The sequence below is a fragment of the Muscardinus avellanarius genome, assembly GCF_963383645.1.
Source record: "Muscardinus avellanarius genome assembly, chromosome: 16".
Lineage (NCBI taxonomy): Eukaryota > Metazoa > Chordata > Mammalia > Rodentia > Gliridae > Muscardinus > Muscardinus avellanarius.
The window spans coordinates 21,555,005-21,575,585 of NC_137802.1; the positions used below are offsets into that span (position 1 = coordinate 21,555,005).

The 20,581-nt window shown below is 54.5% G+C and overlaps 1 protein-coding gene across 1 annotated transcript; it reads left to right on the top strand.

Annotated features, from left to right (window-relative positions):
- Nucleotides 1-1,581: 1,581 nt before the first annotated feature.
- On the top strand, nt 1,582-20,581 carry MNT (MAX network transcriptional repressor; the record flags this gene model as incomplete). Its single annotated transcript, XM_080713189.1, has 6 exons — nt 1,582-1,654; nt 8,701-9,256; nt 9,855-9,896; nt 10,056-10,167; nt 19,493-19,685; nt 19,842-20,581. 6 exons carry the CDS (start codon nt 1,582-1,584, stop codon nt 20,579-20,581), a joined length of 1,716 nt encoding a protein of 571 aa, XP_080569315.1.

Consider the following 20,581-nt stretch of genomic DNA (forward strand, 5'->3'; position numbering starts at 1 on the left):
AGTCCTTTCTCATCTTGGGGCTTCAGTTTTCTTTTATTTGTAAACCGGAGAGGATTTAGGCAAGCTGGCCTCAAAGGTCGAATTTTCTGATTATAACCCTGCAGCCCGGACATCCCTAAGCACCAATGCCAGAAAGAAGAGGGATGGGCTCGCCTCCCGAAGTCAGAGCTGGAAAGCCGGACGCCGCGCCCGCCCGCGCCCCGGCCGCCGAGTTGCTGGAGGCCGGGTTTCCGCCCTCCACGTTGTGGTTCCCGATTTGGGCCACGCCTCTTTGGCCTGGGCTCTGGACGCTTTCCCTTGACCGTCACCGCCCCGACCCCAGAGCAAAGGGTGGCCTCTTGGGTGGTGCAGTCAGTCTCCACCCATATCAGACACGCGTGGACAAAGACAAGAACTACGTGGAAGGAAAAAGGAAAAATTTATTTTAAACGGGAGGGCGGTGAAAAGTAGGAGGTAGGCCAGGGCAACGCTGCGGGATTCCTTTTATATTCGTCCGGTGGCCCCATCCGCGCCTACTAATGTGATCCTGAAGAAACTGGCCCTTTAAACAGAAGGCTGGCGGCGCGGGGTGTCCATGTGGAGCAGCTCCATGCCGTGTTGTCCTGCCCGCCCATTGGCCGACGGACGGATGACGTAGCCTAATAGGATGCAAACGCACTGCGGGGGGAGGAACGGAGGCAAAATGCGGAGCCGGATCGCCGCTCCGCTCCCTCGGCCCGTTCTCCTGCAGACTGCCGCTGTCGGCTCCGCCCTGGGGCGGATCTTGGGGAAATTGCGACAGCCGGGTGGTTGCCGGATTTAGGTCGAGTGTGGGTGGGAAAAGAGACCTAGGGGTCAGGCCAGTCGGCTATCCCTGACCTGGAATATACTTATTTGAGCTGATTTGTTGGATTTTCCACCGTTTCCTCTAGCAGGACTGATTTCGTCGCTAAGGACCCGAACACGCACTCTTCGCTCAACCTGTGGATTGCCATTGGGGCGGGGCGGCCGGGAGAGCGGAACCGTAGCGTCCAAACCAGGCTCTTTTTCTCCCACCCCCACTCAGAACACGTGTGCGCGCGACTGTGGTGGGCGGGGCCAGGCCCGTGGACCCCGCCCCTCCCTCCCGGAGACGCCGGAGCCCGACGGGCGGGGGCTCCGGTCCGGGCTTTGGCTGCGGCCCCGGTATAGTAGCGGGGGCGGCGGCCGGGGGCAGCGCGGCTCCTTCCCTTGTTGTGTGTGTCGGTGCCTCCTCGCCATCTTGTTGCAAAGCCCTTTCTTGTCGGCGGGACTCCCGGGGGCCGCGGGGCGGGAGGCATCGGAAGGGAGGAAGAGAGGGAGGGGAAGGAAGGAAACAGTGCCGCCTCTTTATTTGCCGTCAGTTTTTTGTTAATTTGCAAATTTATATTTTGCAAATATTTCGGGAGACATTGATTTTCCTCCCCGTGCTCCCCCGTTCTTGGCTGCGGAGTGCGCTGCGCCGCCCAGCCCTGTCGCCCCCCGGAGGTGATCCCTCCCTCCTGCCGGCCCGCCAGCCTGACCTGTGCCCGGCTCCCGGGCCGCAGCCTGGGCCCCGGCGCGCCCCCGGCCGCCCCCGGCGCGATGAGCATAGAGACGCTACTGGAGGCGGCCCGCTTCCTGGAATGGCAAGCGCAGCAACAACAGAGAGCACGTGGTGAGCGGCCGGGCTGGGCCCCTGGGACACCCGGGGAGGGGAGGCGAGCGACCCCGGCCCCCGCTGCCACGCCAGGCAGCAAGCAGGCCCCCCTCCCGGGCGGCCTGAGAAGCCCATCTGAGCACGGCTCCCCGCGAGAGCCGTCGTCCGAGAGGAGTGAGGTGGGCAGTGAAAATGATGAATGCATTAACATGCAGGGAAGCGCTCGGCTCTTGCGGGCGCCACCCCAGCTGCCCGGCACCCCTGGGCACCTTCCGTGGGGGGCTCCTTTCGCGTGTGCCGACGACACCCTCGGTGCTGCTGAGGATGTGTGAGCCGGGGCGTGGGATGAGGGTGTTGGGGGTGGCAGACCCGCGCGTGTGTGCGTGTGTGCACGGGGTATTTGTGATAGAAGCCTCGGGGAGAGCGGATGCATGGACGTGTACACGGGCGTGTGTACAGCACACGAGTGGGCGTGTGTGTAACGGGTTGGGGGTAGGGACTACTCTACGCGGAGCAGCTCCCCCCGGCTTCCCCGGCCCCGGCGAGTGCGGGGGGCGCTCCCGGCAGATCTACGCGCCTCTTGGGGCGGAGGCGGCCTTGGCGGAATGAAATGACATCGCGTGTCTTATGATCCTGGCCAGCCCCGCCTGACCCCGCCTCCCAGAGCTGGGCTGGGTCGCGCGTCAGGGTTTTGGGTGAGAGCCGGGCGGACTGGGTTTCGGCTAAAAGGCCTCCTGGTCGCAGGGGGCAGCCCTCGGGCCCCCCTCGCTCGCCCGGCTTTAGCTGGTGTGGAATGTGGCGTGTCTGCGCCTTCCAAACCCGCTCCCGGCTGGAATGTTGCGTGTGCCTGCGTTCCAAGCCTGTTGGTTACACCGGGCGGTGACGTGGACGGGCCCCGCCCCCGACCACGTGCACCCGGGACACTCCCGCTGGGGACTGTGCGGCGGGGCCCCTCCTCGCCGCCTCGCGCTCGGCCTGGGGCGGGGTCTGGGCGGGGCTGGCCAGGGACCTTCCGCCGGGTAGAGCCAGGGCCCTGACCGCTGGGCATCTCCCAGGGAAAGCCTGGGCTGGTGGAGCTGCGCTCAACTCTTGCATTTCGCTCGAACCTTGTTTTTGATCGTATGGCAAGGAAACCCTCAGAATTGCAGGGTAACGGCGCATCTTCCCCCTGACCCCTACAGACGTTCTCGCCGGGTCTTTCTAGCAACCCCCCCCTCCCCGCTACACTGTGGAATGAGCCAGGCTGAGATGGGGCAAACTTCGGCGCTCCCTGGGCAGCGAGAAGAGGCGAAGATTTTATGGCCCTATCCCCACATGCCCTTGGTGGTGGTCCGTAGCTTCGGGGTGCAGCAGAAATAGAGATGAAGGAAAGGATCTCGGTGTTCTAGACTGCTGCGAGGCGCTCAGTCTGGGTACCGTGCGTGTGCAGTTCCCAGGGTCCTAAGTGGCCTTAAATCCACTTTGAGCCGGGGTGGTTGTGGTGGAGAGAGTGCTTCGCCCGCCTTTCCTTTTTCTTTGCCTATTGTTGCTTCAATGATGAGTCATGCAGGAGGTAGTAGTGTGTGCGCGCGCGCGCACGCGCCCCCCCACCCCCTGCAGCTTGTGCCTCCTCCGCCGCTGCAGGCTGGTGGAGCGACAGTGGGCTAGGGGCAGAGGAGGGGGAGCTTAGGGTCCCCTGGCCTAGTCTAACCGACTAGTCTCTCAAGGTCAAGAGTCACTGCAGACATTAAAAACCCAGGTGCTTGGGCTTTGCGGAACTGATGGGCTGAGACATACCGCCCGCACGCCCCTCTCCAGTGTCTTTAGGGTCCAGAGCATGTCAGGCAGTGGACACTATTGGTGGTGACCCGGAATGTCTTAAGTTAGATCTTAGCGGTGTGGGGAGGGCTAGGTGCAAGGTTTAGAGGGACACTCACCTGCTGCCACCTTCAACACAATGCAGTTCAAAGTGTCAATATTGTCTCCACTGTGTACCAGACACTGTGTGGGAGATGAGCAGGATTAACCCTACTGTGGCCCCAGGGAAACCTGATTTCACCCTCTCCTTGCCTAAAGGCTGGGTGGCAGTATGGGGCAGGAGAGAAGACTCCCACTGTCAGCCCTCCCAACCTTGCCCAGTTAAGTAAGCCCAGAGCTGACCAGTGAGATGGAAGGGAATGCTGTATGGGGCTCTGCAAAGGAAGGGGGAAAGCTTCTCTCCTAAGAAGTTGCAGAGCCCTGCCCCTCCCCCAGGTGATGAGAACTAGGGGCAAGCAAGTTCAGCTGCCTAATCGGTTTCTTGGTGCTGGATCAGGGGGTCTTGGAGATGGGTGGGTGCTGGAAAGACAGATCTAATCCAAGAACTTGTGTACAGACGACCATATCTGGTCCCTGAAATTTAATCTCCACAATTCACTTTCTTTTTCCTCTTGAGATTCTGTCCTCCAACCAGAAGTAGGAAGGCTAGGAGAGAAGAGGGTGGGATGTGAGCCTGCCCACCAGAACTACTCTCTGGGGTGGTTAGCCAAAGGCTAGCTCTCAACAGGGTTCTCCCCTTCCACCTGAAGGGCAGGATTCCTTGCGTAGACTAGACAGTTCACCCTCATGACAAACCTGAGGTCAGAACTCATGGAGGTGCCTTGGACAGGACCTTCTTCACGGCAGAGAGAGGTGTCCAGAGGCTGCTGGTCATGTCCCACCTCTGCACATTTGGAACCACTCAGTGTGGAGCCCTCAGCCCTGATCTGCTAAGGGCTGAATCCCTGGGCCACAGTAGCTTGGGAAGACAGCAGGCAGCTCCCTGCTGTGGGCTGGAGCTGTGGTTTTTGCATCACCTCAGAGGGGCATATTGAATGATTTTGGGGCAGCATCTGGGAGGGAAAAAAAGGAAGTTGCTCAAGTATGTGTGTGCATGCATTAGACAGGACGCGCACCAATGGGTTCGGCAGAAGGGTTGTTTTGTAAAAAACTGAACAGATCACTCCCAGTACAGCCACTGTGCTTCTCCCCTCTAGTGGACCAGAGATGGTCACTGCTGGGTGGGAAATGAATCAGAGATGGGGCAGGGGTGAGAAGCTTTGGGCTAGCTGTGGCCCGGGGCAGTCCTCTTCTTCACCCCAGTCAAAGTATACTATGTTGACCTCTTATATTTTTCTTTCTGGCACCTGTGAAGCATACCTGCCTGGCTCTGGGAGGAAAGGGGTAGGAGAGGAGATTGTCATTTCTTAGGTGAGGCTTTGGACTTGCTTTAAAATATGAGTTTTGCTGAGCATGCTGGAACACATCTATAATCCCAGTACTTGGGAGGCTGAGATAGGAGGAGCACAGGTTTGAGAACAGCCTCAACAAGCAAGATTCAGCAACTAACAAGACCTTTTTTCAAAATAAAAGGGCTGGGGTGTGACTTGGAAATAGAACACCCCCTAGGTGTTCTGAATCCCTAGTATCCCCCACACAAAATGAATAAAATAATAAGTAAAACATGAGGTTTGGCTGGGCGTGGTGGCGCACACTTGTAATCCCCGCACTTGGGAGGCGAAGACAGGAGGATCACACATGTTCGAAGCCAGCCTTGGTGGCTTAAGAGACCCTGTTTCTAAATAAAATATTAAAAATAGGGCCGGGCGTGGTGGCGCACGCCTGTAATCCCAGCACTCGGGAGGCTGAGACCTGGAGGATCGCGGTTCGCGGACAGCCTCAGCTACTTAGTGAGGCCCTCTGCAACTCAGTGAGACCCTGTTTCAAATTAAAGAATAAAAAAATAGGGCAGGGGGTGTAGCTCGGAGGTCAAATGCCCCTGGGTTCCATCCCCAGACCCGCCAAAAAAAAAAAAAAAAAAAAAAAATAGGTATGGGAGTGTAGCCCGGAGATAGAAGGGTTCCATCCCAGGTACCACCAAAACAAACAAACAAAAAAACCCATGAGGTTTGAGTCAACCTCAGCAACTTAGCAAGACTGTTTCAAAATAAAAAGTAAAAAGGTCTGGGAGTGTAGTTCAGAGAGTACCCCTGGGTTCAATTCTGTGTCTGTCTGTCTGTCTGTCTATCTGTCTATCTATCTGTCTATTCGTTTGTCTATCTGAGGCTTGATGGTTGGACTGCAGATCATTGGTAGAGCACTTGCCCAGCAAGTGCAAAGTCCTGGGTTCCATCACCAGCACCTCAAAAAATAATAATAATATGGGTTGCCACTCACTTTGGGTTCCCAGGGCACCTGACTCCCTTGCCTGTGGACTCATCTCAAGGCCAAAGAAAGTGGGGGTCCTGGGTCATTCAATGAATGGGGGCTGTGTTGGGTCTTGAGCTCAAGGGCCCTGTCTTAGGGGTGTGCTGGGATGTTGCTGGCTGGTCCCGAGGGGGTGCTGTAGCTGGAATCCCCCAGGCTTCCATGCCTGTGTGGCTGGGGGGAGCCAGAGCACTGGGAGCTGGTTTTCTCTGGGGTGAGAGGTCTACAGAGCAAGGCCTGCCCTCGCTGGAGTCAGCCTGCCCTGGCTGGCAGCTCCTTTTCATGAGGTAGGGCCGCTTCGGACTCTGGCTGCCAGGAATCCACTGAACACTTCTTTCAGAGCACTCTCTGTCTACTTCCTCCTTTTCTCTCCCTCCCCCCAGAAAAGGCAGGGAGCTAGCCTGGCTCACCCTCCAGCTGCTGATTGGCCAAAGGGCCCTGGCGCCTCAGGTTTTCTGGGGCCCTTGAGCCAGTAAGGTGTGTGTGTGTGCACTTGTGTGTGTGCCCACGTGCATGTGCACACATGCACGCCCACTCCCTTCCTCTCCCTAGGAAGGACTTAGCCCACAGCACCATCTCAGGTGGTGTGGTGTTTTAGGGTGTGTCCACAGGCCAGTGCCGTTAGAACTGTGGGAAATGGGGGGTGAGTGTGGTCCTCTCCCCTTCCCTGTCTGCCAGCTCCTGAGCAGGCCTTGCCTTCCTGCTGGGCTTCCAGTAGAGATAGACAAGGATGGGGGAAGGTGGCCGGAGCCCATGGGTCTGGTTGGACTCTTAACAAAGAACCCAGCTTTCCTCAATTGTCATTATCATTATTTTGGCTGCACTGGGGATTTTTTTTTTATGGAGTTGGGGGTGGAATTCAGGGGCATTCTACTTCCCAAGCTACACCCCTGGCCCTAATTTATTTTATTTTATTTATTTATTTATTTATTGCAGTACTGGGGATGGAACCCAGGAGCATTCTACTTTTGAGCTACACCCCCAGCCCTGTTTTTTATTCCTTATTTTTGAAACAGGGTCTCACTGAGTCTCAAAGGGCCTCACTAAGTAGCAGAGGTTGTCTGTGAACCACGATCCTCCTGTCTCAGCCTCCCAAATGCTGGGATTACCAGCATGCGCCATCATACCTGGCCCTATTTTATTTTTATTTGGAAACAGGGTTTCACTAAGTTCTGGAGGGTCTTACTAGGTTGCTGAGGCTGGTTTTGAACCTGCAATCATCATGTCTCACTCAGCCTTCTAAGTACTATGATTACAGTCATGTGTCAGTCCAGCTCTGGCCTTCCTTTCTGCCTGCTGCTGCTAGTAGGGACAGGTAAAATTTGAGAGATGAGTCCTAGCATCAAAAGGGACAAGTGTGTTTGTGTCCCTGAAGAAAACAGTCCTAGGACCTAGCCTGGGAGTCAGGAGTACGAGGCCACTTTTTCTTGAATTTAAGATGATGTCCCTGCCCTGCCTGAAATGTGGGGCTCTTCTGAGGTGTGTTTAGATACCTAGTAAAAGCTTATGTTGGCCAGGTGTGGTGGCGCACGCTTGTAATCCCCACGCTTGGGAGACGGAGACAGGAGGATCACACAGGTTCGAAGCCAGCCGTGCTGGCTTAAGAGACCCTGTTTCCAAAAATGAAAAAGTATAAAATAGGTCTGGGAGTGTAGCCCGGAGGTGGAGGGCTTCCAGGAACCCCAGTACCACCAAAAAAAAAAAAAAAAAAAAAGCTTATGTTGATATAGTAAATACAGGGTGTCCAACTGGATGTCAGGAGACTTGCTGTGTGACCCTCAACAGAAACCTCTTTGCTATAGCCAGGCGTGGTGGTGAATGGTGAATGCCTGTAATTCCAGTACTTGGGAGGCTGAAAGGAGGACTGCACGTTGAAAATTATCCTCGGGAACTTTACTGAGACTCTCAGGAACCTAGTGAGATCCTGTTTTCAAACAAGTAATAAAAAATCAGGCTCCAAGCCGGGCGTGGTGTCGCACCCTTGTAATCCTAGCATTCGGGAGGCAGAGATAGGAGGATCGCCGTTCACGGACAGCCTCAGCTACTTAGTGAGGCCCTTGCAACTCAGTGAGACCCTGTTTCAAATATAAAGAATAAAAAATTAGGTCTGGGATGCCAGGCGTGGTGGCGCACGCTTGTAATTCCAGCATTCGGGAGGCTGAGACCGGAGGATCGCGGTTCACGGACAGCCTCGGCTACTTAGTGAGGCCCTCTGCAACTCAGTGAGACCCAGTTTCAAAATAAAGAATAAAAAATAGGGCAGTGGGTATAGCTCAGAGGTCAAATGCCCCTGGGTTCCATCCGCAGAACATATCTTAGAGATAGAATACCCCTGGGTTCAATTCTCAGTACCCCCCAAAATCACTAAAAAATCACTTCTCCAATCTCATCAGATTTGTGAAATGAAGGTACTGCCTGGATTCTAGAAGGTGCTTGGTAAAACCATGGTGGGCCTTCCAAAGAAGGCTGTGGTCCTTCATCATCCCTCCAGCCACCCATGGTGTGGCCTGAGCAGTCTTCTGTGGCCTGGCCTCTGCCCTATTCTCTGACCTTCTTGTCCATTCCTCTGGGCTCCTCATTCCTGTTGCACCTGACCCTGCCCATCACCGCCTAGGCCCACACCCTCCCTCACAGCTCATCCCCCCAGGCTCTGAGCTCCCCTGCTGCAGGGAACAGGTCTGTTTTCTGTATGCACTGCAGTGTCCCCAGCACTTAAGCAGGTGCCTGGCTGGATGTGATTGGGTGTATGTGGCATCCTAGGTGAGGGGTCAGAGGATGGTGTAGGGTTGGGGTCTGGTGAAGTGGGGAGCTCAGGACCATCTGCCTCACTGAGATACCCCTCTTGTGTTCTCTCTGTGTAGAGGAGCAGGAGCGGCTTCGCCTGGAGCGGGAGCGGGAGCAGGAGCAGAAGAAGGCCAGTAGTCTGGCCAGGCTAGCGCATGCCCTGCCTGTGGAGGAGCCCCGCCTTGAGGCGCCACCCCTGCCCCTGTCTCCTCCGGCACCCCCGCCGGCACCTCCGCCCCCACTCACCACCCCCACCCCACTGACTGTCATTCCTATTCCAGTAGTGACCAACTCCCCCCAGGCACTGCCCCCACCACCCCCGTTGCCCCTGGCACCTTGTCACCCAGCCCTGGTCAGCACCCCTGGACTCAGCATTAAGGACCCTGCCCCCCTGCCTACCAGACCGCAGGTGCCCACCCCCACTCCCCTTTTGCCGGACTCAAAGGCCACCGTCCCCACTGGCAGCCCCAAGCCTTTGCAGCCCCTCCCCACACCTATCCTGACCATAGCACCGCATCCTGGCGTCCAGCCGCAGCTAGCGCCCCAGCAGACCCCCCCACCCACACTTGGGACCCTAAAGTTGGCGCCAGCTGAAGAAGTCAAATCCAGCGAACAGAAGAAGAGGCCTGGGGGGTGAGTGAGGTGTGGCAGAGTTGAGGCTGGTGGGGTGGAGAGAATTTTCCACGCCCTGAGCTATGTGTGTAAGGGAAGGGACCCTCTGTAGCCAGCCCTTACAGGCACTTCCGCCAGACCTAGAAGTGCCTCCTGTATTTGGGCACATTCTCACTGTGTCCGTCGGTGTCCTGGGAATGAATGGCCATTGCTCTCTGTTGTCCTCAGGCTTCTGTGTCCTCTGATCCTCTCCAAGGCCCGGCTTTATGGCATTTTCAGGCCTTTCCACAGAGTACTGGATTATGGGCCTTTTGAGTAGAAGCCGGGGCCAACTGGCTGCTTCTCTGAGTCCTAGGAGCCCTTCTGTCTCCTCACAATTGGACAGGTGGGATGGAGGGTTACCGGGCTTGGGGATTAATAATAAGCATAGATGTGCCCTTCAGGGGGTGCATGCGGCTCCTCCGCACGGGGGCTAATGCCTCCCATTGCTGGTTTTATGTAGAGAATATGTTGGGGACAAAAAGCTTGTGGCATTTGGGGGATGACGGTGGGGAGTCAGCAAGGCAACCTTATCGGGCCCTCCTCCCTGAGCCTCCTCTCCTGTCTGTCTGGGTTTCAGGATCGGAACCAGAGAAGTCCACAACAAATTGGAGAAAAACAGGTGTGTGTGTGCACGTGTGGTGCTGGGCCTGCCCCGCCCACTCCTGGGGACTCACCCACCTTTAGGTCCCCAAAGTCCCCTTGGTCTTTCCCTCTCGGCCTCCCAGCCCCTGCTCCCTGCCCTCAACGTGGCTGACCAGCGCATGCTCCCTGTCCCCAGGAGGGCCCATCTGAAGGAATGCTTTGAGACCCTGAAACGAAACATCCCCAACGTGGACGACAAGAAGACTTCGAATCTGAGTGTGCTGCGGACAGCACTGCGGTATATCCAGGTACAGGGGAGGGAGATGGGCTGGGCGGTGCCCGCACTGCTTCCCGCGCCCCGCCCGCCCGCCCCCGCCGCCTCCACGCGGCGCAGAGCACATGGCTGCTGACGTCAGCGGGGCTCCCGGCGGGCGGCGCATGCGCAGAGCCCTTGCCTGCCTGCCCCGCGTGCGCGTGCGCGTGCCGAGCCCCGTCCTGCCTCCCCCGCGTGCGCGTGCGCGTACCGAGCCCGGTCTTGTCTGCCCCGCGGGCGCGAGCCACCTCCGGGGAGGCGCTGCCGAGGTCGCCTGGTGGAAACCCAGGCTTTCCCTTGCAGTGCCCGGGCGGGAACCTGGATTCAGGCCAAGTGGCTGACCTAGTGGGAGAAAACGGGACAGGAAGGGAGACTTCTGGGCGTGGTCTTGGTCTTCCTTCACCCCATATTATTAAGACCCTTGTGGTGCGCACATTTAAGTGAGTTCCAATGTGCGGAGATCTGGGTGACAAACAGGCCCGGGATCATTGACCCTTAAAAAAATATGCTTTCCTTCTGTCTGCGTGGGAAAGGGGCTCCTGTCTAGCGGGCTCTCCTCCGTGTGTCCCTTCCTTCGGGCCTGGCTCCTCTCTGCAGCCGTGGGGGTGCTGCCCAGATAAGACAGTTGCCATGACGGCCTGGAGTTTCAGTTTCCCTGGAAACCTGGAGGGATCCTCGCGCCGGGCGGGAGGCGGTGGGGGATGGGATGGGGCGGGCCCGGGGAGCCGATGGAGTGGGAGGGACGCAGGGCTCGGAGCGCTGGGGGCGGGGAGGAGCGTGGGGTCTCCGGTCAGCCCACTTTAATTTTGCAGGGCTGGGCAGCGGCACAGTTCCCGCAAAAGGGATGACAAAAGAGGGGCTGGCGGGGCGCCCACCACCTCCCCGGCTTCAACAGCGGGGTCACAGCCCTGAAGTAGCCCGAGCCTGATTTGTCACGCGGGGAGTGGAGGCTGCCTCCCGCAAGCGCGCGCCGAGGCAGCGAGGGGTTAAGGCTTGGCGCGCCTCCAGGCCCCTTCCCGGCAGCCGGGAGGGCGGGGCCCGGCCCTTGGATTGGCTGGGCCGGGCTCGGGGCGGGCTTCGGGGAGGGCTCTGCAGACCTGAGGTGGGCTCACGTGCCGGGGGGCGGGGCATCGATTGTGGCCTGAGAGGGGGCGGGGCGGGCAGAGGTGGTGAAAGGCAGGCTAGTTTTGAGAATTTTTGCTTAGCTGTCATTTATTTATCCTTAGCTATGTGGGTCTCTTAGCAAATCCCGGTTGTCATGCTATGACATTTCCTATGATTATTAATTACTGAGCCAAGCATGTGGTACATGCTTGTAATCCCAGTATTTGGGAGGATCACAGGTTCGAGGACAGTTTCAGCAAGTAGTGATACTCTCATCAACCAAACAAGACCCTTTTAAAAAATAAATTAAAAAAAAATGCCGGGCGTGGTGGCGCACGCTTGTAATCCCCACGCTTGGGAGGCTGAGACAGGAGGATCGCACAGGTTCGAAGCCAGCCTCAGCTACTTAGTGAGGCTCTCAGCAACTTAGTGAGACTCTGTTTCCAAATAAAATATTAAAAAGGTCTGGGAGTATAGCCCGGAGGTAGAAAGCCTCTGGGTTCCACCCCCAGTACCACCCCCCCCCAAAAAAAAAAAAAAGAGCCAGGCGTTATCTATCCCCAGTACCACACACACAAAAATTTTTTTTTAAATTGGGCTGGGAGCCAGGTGTGGTGGCGCACCCCGCTTGTAATCTGAGCATTTGGGAGGTTGAGACGGGAAGATAGCGGTTTGCGACCAGTCTCAGTTACTTAGGCTCTTTGCAACTCAAGTGAGACCTGTTTCATTTATTTATTTTTTTGGTGGAACTGGGGTTCCTGGAAGCTCTTCTACCTCCAGGCTACACTCCCAGACCTATTTTATATTTTTGAAACAGGGTCTCTTAAGCCAGAGCCGCTGGCTTCGAACCTGCGTGATCCTCCTGTCTCCACCTCCCAAGGGCAGGGATTACAAGCGTGCGCCACCACGCCTGGCTTGGAGACCCAGTTTCAAAATAAAGAATAAAAAAAAATAGCCAGGCTGGTGGCACACGCTTGTAATCCCAGCATTCATGAGGTGGAGACTGGAGGATCGAGGTTCATGGACAGCCACAGCTACTTAGTGAGGCCCTCTGCAACTTAGTGAGACCCTGTTTCAAAATAAAGAATAAAGCCGGGCGTGCTCTTGTAATCCCAGCATTTGGGAGGCTGAGACTGGAGGATCACAGTTCGTGGACAGCCTCGACTACTTAGTGAGGCCCTCTGCAACCCTGTTTCAAAATAAAAAATAGGGCAGGAGGTGTAGCTCAGAGGTCAAATGCCCCTGGGTTCCATCCTCAGACTCGCAAAAAAAAAAAAAAAAAAAAAAAAAAGAATTAAAAAAAAATAGGGCTAGGGGTGTAGTTTGGAGGTAGAATGCCCCTGGATTCCATCCTTGGTACTGCAAGAAAAAAAATTAAATAAAAAATAAAATAAAAATTGGTCTCGGGGTATAGCTCAGAGGTAGGATACTGTGGGTTCAGTCAATCACCAGTACCACTCCCCCCCCATACACAGATTCTTCTCTGTGGTCATGCTAAATAGGAAAATGTAGAAAGTGCCATGGAGATGTTAGGATTGAGATTGTCCAGGCAAATAATTTGGGACATGCCAAATAATGTATTGAGTAAGTAGCAAGGATAGAATGGCAGGTTCCTCTTTATAGGTGCAAAGATAGAGAAGGCAGCCTTGCATTATGTGATTTGAAAATAATTAAAAAATAAGAGTCTCTTAGCTGGGCATGGTGGCACATAGTTGTAATCCCAGCATTCGGGAGGCTGAGACAGGAGGATTGCAGTTTGTGGACAGCCTCAGCTACTTAGGCCCTTTGCAACTCAGTGAGACCCTGTTTCAAAATAAAGAGTAAAAAATAGGGCAGGGGTGTCACTCAGGTAGAATGCCCTGGGCTCCATCCCCAGACCCACAGAAAAAAAGAAAGAAAGAAGAGAGGGGGGGAGTTGGATGTGCAGCTCAGAGGTAGAGTACTTCTGGGTTCCACCCCCAGTACTGCCAAAAGAAAGAAAAAAATAGGGCTATGAGTGTAGCTCGGAGGTAGAATGCCCCTGGGTTTCACCCCCAGTACCACACAACAAACAAACAAACAAACAAAAAAATAAGAGTCTCCGTGGAAGTAGCAGGATAGAGCTCTGTAGACCAGACCTCCTGTGAATAGGAGTTGGGAGGAACCTTTGGTGTGGATGAGGAATTCTTGTCCAGTATTGTAGCAAATTCTTAAAAGTCTCCGAAACCCCGAGGCCTCTCATTCATTTATTCCTTCAAGTACTTTTAGCCAGGCCTTGGGTCTTTCTCTGAGGCTATAGTGGAAAGCAAAGAAGTGCAGTCTCTGATCTCAAAGGTAGCAGATTCTTGAGGGTACAGTCGGGAGAGGGGTGAGGAGATTTGTTCTGGGGAGCTAGGGCAGTTGTTGCTGAAGAAAGCATATATATATATTTTGGTGGTACTGGGGTTCCTGGAAACTCTTCTACCTCCGGGCTACACTCCCAGACCTATTTTATATTTTTTTTATTTGGAAACAGGGTCTCTTAAGCCAGCAAGGCTGGCTTCTAACCAGCGTGATCCTCCTGTCTCCGCCTCCCAAGTGTGGGGATTACAAGCGTGCGCCGCCACATCTGGCGTAGAAAGCATATTTGAATTGAGACTTGCAGGATAAGGTGGGGCAAAGTGGAGGTTAGAGATCTCTGTACAGACCAGATTTCCTCAGCAGGAGAGGGGAGGATACATTTTTGGAATTTACAGATGATCAGGAGGATTGCCCTGCAGAGAGACAGCAGGAAACAGGTAAGAATCTGAAGCCGGTCCTGGAGAGAGCTGTGAAGCCACATAGAATGAGAACAAGTGGGTGGAGAACAAAAAGCTGTGGAAAGGCAGTTTGGAGGTGGTAAAAGAATTGAAGAAGCCGGGCGTGGTGGCACGCGTGGTGGCACACGCTTGTAATCCCAGCATTTAGGAGGTAGAGACAGGAGGATCGCGGTTCGTGGACAGTCTCAGCTACTACTTAGTAGGGTCCTTTGCAACTCGGTGAAACCATTTCAAAATAAATAATGAAAAATAGGGCTGGGGATGTAGCTCAGAGGTAGAATTCCCCTGGATTCCATCCCCAGTAACACACACACACACACACACACACACACACACACACGTATTAAAAAATAGGGCTAGGGTATAGCTCGGAGGTAGAATGTCCTTGATGTCCTTGGGTTCCATTCCCAGTACAGGAAAAAAAAAAAAAAAAAAAAGGAATAGTAGGCATACACATTCAAATAATTCCAGAAAGGAACAGGGCATAAAGTAGCCATATGGGCTCGATGTGGTGGTACCTGCCTGTAATCCCAGGTACTTAGCAAGGTTTTATTGCAACTCGCTGTTTCCAAATAAGAAATAAAATTGGAAGCCGGGAGTAGTGGCACATGCTTGTAATCTCAGCATTCAGGAGGCTGAGCCAGGAGGATCACTGTTCACAGACAGTCTCAGCTACTTAGTGAGGCCCTTTGCAACTCCATGACACCCTGTTTCAAAATAAAGAATAAGAGTTGGGTGTGGCGGCACATGGCATGCTTGTAATCACAGCGTTTGGGAGGCTGAGACAGGAGGATCACATAGGTTCGAAGCCATCCTCAGCTACTTAGTGAAGCTTTTAGCAACTTAGTGAGACCCTGTTTCCAAATAAAATATAAAATAGGTCTGGGAGTGTAGCCTGGAAGTAGAAAGCCCCTGGGTTCCATCCCCAGTACCGCCAAAAAAAAAAAAAAGAAAGAAAGAAAGAAAGAAAGAAAGAAATTGGGCTGGAGGTGTAGCTTGGAGGTAGAATGCCTCTGGGTTCAATCCCCATACCACAAAAACAACAAAAAAGGCCAGGTGTGGTGGCACATATTTGTAATCCTAGTACTTGGGAGGCTGAGACAGGAGGATTGCAGGTTGGTGGCCAGCTCCACCTACATAGTGAGGTTCTCCACAATTTAGACCTTGTTCCAAATAAAGAATAAAAAAAAATAGAGCTGGGCGTGGTGGCGCAGGCTTGTAATCCCAGCATTCGGGAGGCTGAGACCTAGAGGATTGCGGTTCGCAGACAGCCTCAGCTACTTAGTGAGGCCTTCTGCAACTCAGTAAGACCCGGTTTCAAAATAAAGAATAAAAAATAGGGCAGGGGGTGTAGCTCGGAGGTCAAATGCCCCTGGGTTCCATCCCCAGACACGGAAAAAAAAAAAAAGAATTAAAAAAATAGAAGCAGCTGGGCGTGGTGGCACAGGCTTGTAATCCCCGCGCTTGGGAGGCTGAGACAGGAGGATCGTACAGGTTCGAAGCCAGCCTCAGCTACTTAGTCTCTAAGCAACTTAGACCCTGTTTCCAAATAAAGTATAAAATAGGTCTGGGAGTATAGCTCAGAGGTAGAAAAGCCCCTGGGTTCCACCCCCAGTACCACAACACACACACGCACACGCACACGCACACGCACACACAACAAGAAATGAAACCCAGCAATGTGGTGGACTGAGGTTGTTGCTCTGAGTAAAGCTCTTGCCTAGTGTATGTGAGGCCATGGCTTCTATCCCCAGTCCACAGAGAAGCAATGTAAACTGAAGTAGTTAGGCCCTGGGGAAGCTTTTACGGGGTATCTAGGCTTGTGAGGAACTGGACTGGATGAGAAGAGGAGGTTTTGGCCCCTGACACACACTCTTCCTGACCCAGAAAGCTAGCCTCCCCAAAGTGGGTAGAGTTCAGAATGGCACTGCCAGTCCTAGCCACCAGGTTCAAGGGAGGGCTGAGTCACCAAGGGCTTGTCAAGTTTGCTTCACCTGATGTCGTGCCCAGCCCTCAGGGACAGCCAGGTGAGAAGCCATACACAGGTATGTGTATATGTAGGGGGAGGGAAGGTCTTTCCTAGTCTATTTCTAGCAGAAATATGGAGAGAAGCAGGTTAAACTCAGTATCAGTATGATAGATGGGGGCCGTGTGGTCTGGGACCTGGCATGTCTAGGCCAGTGCATGGCTTTGTCTGGGCGGATATTGTAGGCAGTAATGGCAGAGGCATCTATCACCGGTGAGGTCAGAAATGAGAGGACTTTGGGGCTTCGGGAGGAGTGAGGAAGTTGGGCCTCGCAGGTGTGTGGGTTGAAGACTAAAGGTCTTGCCCATGCCTAGCCAGTTAGAAAAGGCTTCTACAGAACTGCAGAACTTCTCTAGGGAGTCGACGCAGGGGAGACTGCTGGGCTCCTTCCAGTGCGGGGGGAGAGGGCAGAGTGGGAACTGATGTGCTCCCTGGGAAGGTGGGAAGCAGGCGTACAGATCCCTCCCGGAGGCTGAGGACGCACTCCGCGAAACTTCCTGCCCGCTGGTAGAGTGGGGCTTTAAGTTGACAGTAGGACAGCTCTTCTCTTTACTTGCAGGTTGGACAGGGACAGTGTGAGTTGAGATGAAATCAAAACACGTGCACGTGAAATACATGGTGCTCTTCCGAGCCAGTACTGCTCAGATCCTTTTTGACAGTCCTGTTGAAGCTCAGATGTATGCTTTAAGTTCTGGGGGGCTCGGGAGGAGGATGTTCTGGTGAGGCCCTGGCTGGGAGGGACAGTGGAGGGGTGAGCATGCAGTTGTGGTCTTGAGGCAAGAGCCAGGCGTGGTAGTGCACGCTTGTAATCCCAGCATTTGGGAGGCTGAGACAGGAAGATCTGGGTTCAAGAACAACCTCAGCTACTTAGTGAGGCCCTTTGCAGCTCAGTGAGACCCAGTTTCAAAAATAAAAACAAGCCAGGCATGGTGGCGCATGCTTGTAATTCCAGCATTTGGGAGGCTGAGACAGATCTGGGTTCAAGAACAACCTCAGCTATTTAGTGAGGCCCTTTGCAGCTCAGTGAGACCCAGTTTCAAAAATAAAAACAAGCCAGGTGTGTGGTGATGCACACTTGTAATTCCAGCATTTGGGAGGCTGAGGCGAGAGGATTGTGGTTTGTGGACAGCTTCAACAACTACTTAGGTCCTTTGCAACTCAGTGAGACCCCATTTCAAAGTAAAGGATAAAAAATAGGGCTGGGGGGTGTAGCTCAGAGGTAGAATGCCCCTGGGTTCCATCCCTAGTACTGCAAAAATAAAAAAAAAATTTAAATAAAAAATGAAAAAATAGGACTGGGGTTGTAGCTCAGAGGTAAAGTGCCTCTGGGTTCATTCCCAGCACCACAAAAAGTAAAAATAAAAAGGGGCTCAGAAGGCTGCAAGGACAGAAACATCTGCCCCATCCGGTGGACACAGGTCACGTTGTGCCCATTTGAGAAGTTGCCATGGGATGTAGAGAATTGGGTTAATATGTCAAATTAAGAGTCACGGAAACACAGGAAAGACCTGTAAAAGGGAGCTAAGAAATGGGATGTGAGCTTCTCTTTTTCAGGGGCTAATAAGCACCCACCTGAGGGCTCAGCACTTGAGAGGTGGCAGGTTGATGGGGCATGGAGGGAGAGGGAGATGTCACCTGGATGAGGGAGTCTCCCCTGTGTTCTGAGGAAAGTAGATGGATGGAATCTGTGTTGAAGGGCAGGAGCCTCTAGGGTTGCTCAGTGGAGATGACAGTGCCTTTAAGCCCCCCAGGAACATTTATTGGCCAGCGGGACACATGGGAGTTTGGCAGCCTGGGGTGTCTGGAGAGGTGTTGGCAGGGTATTGGGTAGGGCAGTATGTGAACAACCGAAGACACACAGGAGGCGCCATGGGAGCAGCGAGGAGGTCAGCAGGGCAGCGCTGAGCCAGTGACTGCCAGGGAGGTGGAGGCAGGTCACAGAAAGGAGAGGAGATGCCATGACAGAGCCCCACGGGTCATTCTCCAAGGACATCAAATTAACTGGGGACAAGGTTGAGGAGGTGGAGAGACATGTCTGGAGCTTTTGGGGGAATGGGCTCCAAGGAGGGTAGCTGGTGGCAGAATAAGCAGGAAGGGGAGAGTGGTGGTGGTGTTGGTGGAGGTGGCAAGGCTGCAGTGGGGAAATGGGTGAGAGGCAGTGAGGCCCTCTAGAGTCCCATGCTGGCGTGGGAGGCCCGTGCTCAGGTCTGGCTGGCACGGGTGTGTGCTTGCTTTCAGTAGTGCCTGTCCAAGAGTGCTCTGTGCCCAGGATGCTGGGCCTTGTGGATGGAGCCTGGGGAGGAGTCGGGAGTGGCTTCCACAGCCTTGGTGGGCTCTGGTCCTTGAGTCACGCATTCCATGGGCCCACTGGGTGGAGAGGTTTTTTTTTGGTAGGTTTGGGGATGGAACCCAGGGGCATTTGACCTCCGAGTTACACCCCCTCCCCTATTTATTTACTTATTTTTTGGTGGTACTGGGGTTCCTGGAAAACCTTCTACCTCCAGGCTACACTCCCAGACTTACTATTATTTTTTTGATGGTACTAGGGGTGGAACCCAGCGGCTTCTACCTCCGGGCTACACTCCCAGACCTATTTTATACTTTCTTCTTTGGAAACAGGGTCTAAGTTGCTGAGAGCCTAAGTAGCTGAGGCTGGCTTCGAATCTGTGCGATCCTCCTGTCTCAGCCTCCCAAGCACGGGGATTACAAGTGTGCGCCACCACGCCCAGCTTTCCCAGACTTATTTTATATATATTTTTTTAAATTTGGAAACAGGGTCTCTTAAGCCAGCAAGGCTGTCTTCCCAGCGTGATCCTCCCTGTCTCTACCTCCCAAGCGCAGGGATTACAAGTGTGTGCCACCACGCCCAGCCCCTCCCCTATTTTTGATTCATTATTATTATTATTATTATTATTATTATTATTATTAATTTTTTATTTCTTTGGTAGTACTGGGGATGGAACCCAGGGGCCTTCTACCCCCGGACTACACTCCCAGACCTATTTTTTTTTTTTTTTTTTTTTTTTTTTTTTTTTTTTGCGGGTCTGGGGATGGAACCCAGAGGCATTCAACCTCTGAGCTACACCCCCTACCTTATTTTTTATTCTTTATTTTGAAACTGGGTCTCCCTGAGTTGCAGAAGGCCTAAGTAGCTGAGGCTGTCTGCGAACCATAATCCTCCAGTCTCAGCCTCCCAAATGCTGGGATTACAAACATGCGCCGCCAAGCCCAGCTCCTATTTTATATTTTATTTGGAAGCAGGGTCTCTTAAGCCAGCTGAGGCTGGCTTCGAACCTGCACACTCCTCCTGTCTCAGCCTCCTGAGTGCGCCACCACGCCTGGCTTGGTGGAAAGGTTTTGAGTTATGCATTGCTGCTGCTCAGAACACCTTGCTGTCCTTTGCCTGTCCCTAGTCCCTGAAGAGGAAGGAGAAGGAGTATGAGCATGAGATGGAGCGGCTGGCCCGGGAGAAGATTGCCACGCAGCAGCGGCTGGCGGAGCTCAAGCATGAGCTGAGCCAGTGGATGGACGTGTTGGAGATCGACCGTGTGCTCCGGCAGACGGGCCAGCCTGAGGACGACCAGGCTTCCACCTCCACAGCTTCTGGTGAGCCCCTGCTGCCCCGAGTGCCCCAGTTCCCCGAGCCAGATTTGTGCCTGTTTGAAAAGGAACCCTTTGCTGGCCCTGTCATACCCCTGATGCCCACAGGCATCTGTGCCCCACCATTCTCACCTCCTCTTCCCTGCCCTGTGTTCCCCACAGAGGGTGAGGACAACATAGACCAGGACATGGAGGAGGACCGGGCGGGCCTGGGACCCAAGCTGAGCCATCGTCCCCAGCCGGAGCTGCTGAAGTCCACCCTGCCGCCCCCTAGCACCGCGCCTACGCCTCTGCCTCCCCACCCGCACCCACACCCTGTGGCCCTGTCCCCTGCCCACCTCCCTGTGCAGCAGCAGCCGCCACAGCAGAAGACCACTCTGCCAGCCCCTCCTCCTCCACCAGCCACTCCTGCCCAGACACTGGTTCCAGCTCCAGCCCACCTGGTGGCCACGGCCGGAGGCAGCTCCACAGTCATCGCCCACACGGCCACCACCCATGCCTCAGTCATCCAGACTGTGAACCACGTTCTGCAGGGGCCGGGCGGCAAGCACATCGCCCACATTGCCCCCTCGGCCCCCAGTCCTGCTGTGCAGCTGGCACCTGCCACGCCCCCCATCGGCCACATCACAGTGCACCCTGCCACCCTCAACCACGTGGCCCACCTTGGCTCCCAGCTGCCTTTGTACCCGCAGCCTGTGGCTGTGAGCCATATTGCCCACACCCTCCCGCACCAGCAAGTGAATGGTGCAGCTGGGCTGGGGCCCCCAGCCACCGTCATGGCGAAGCCAGCGGTGGGGGCCCAGGTGGTGCACCACCCCCAGCTGGTGGGCCAGACAGTGCTCAACCCTGTGACTATGGTCACCATGCCCTCCTTCCCAGTCAGCACACTCAAGTTGGCTTGA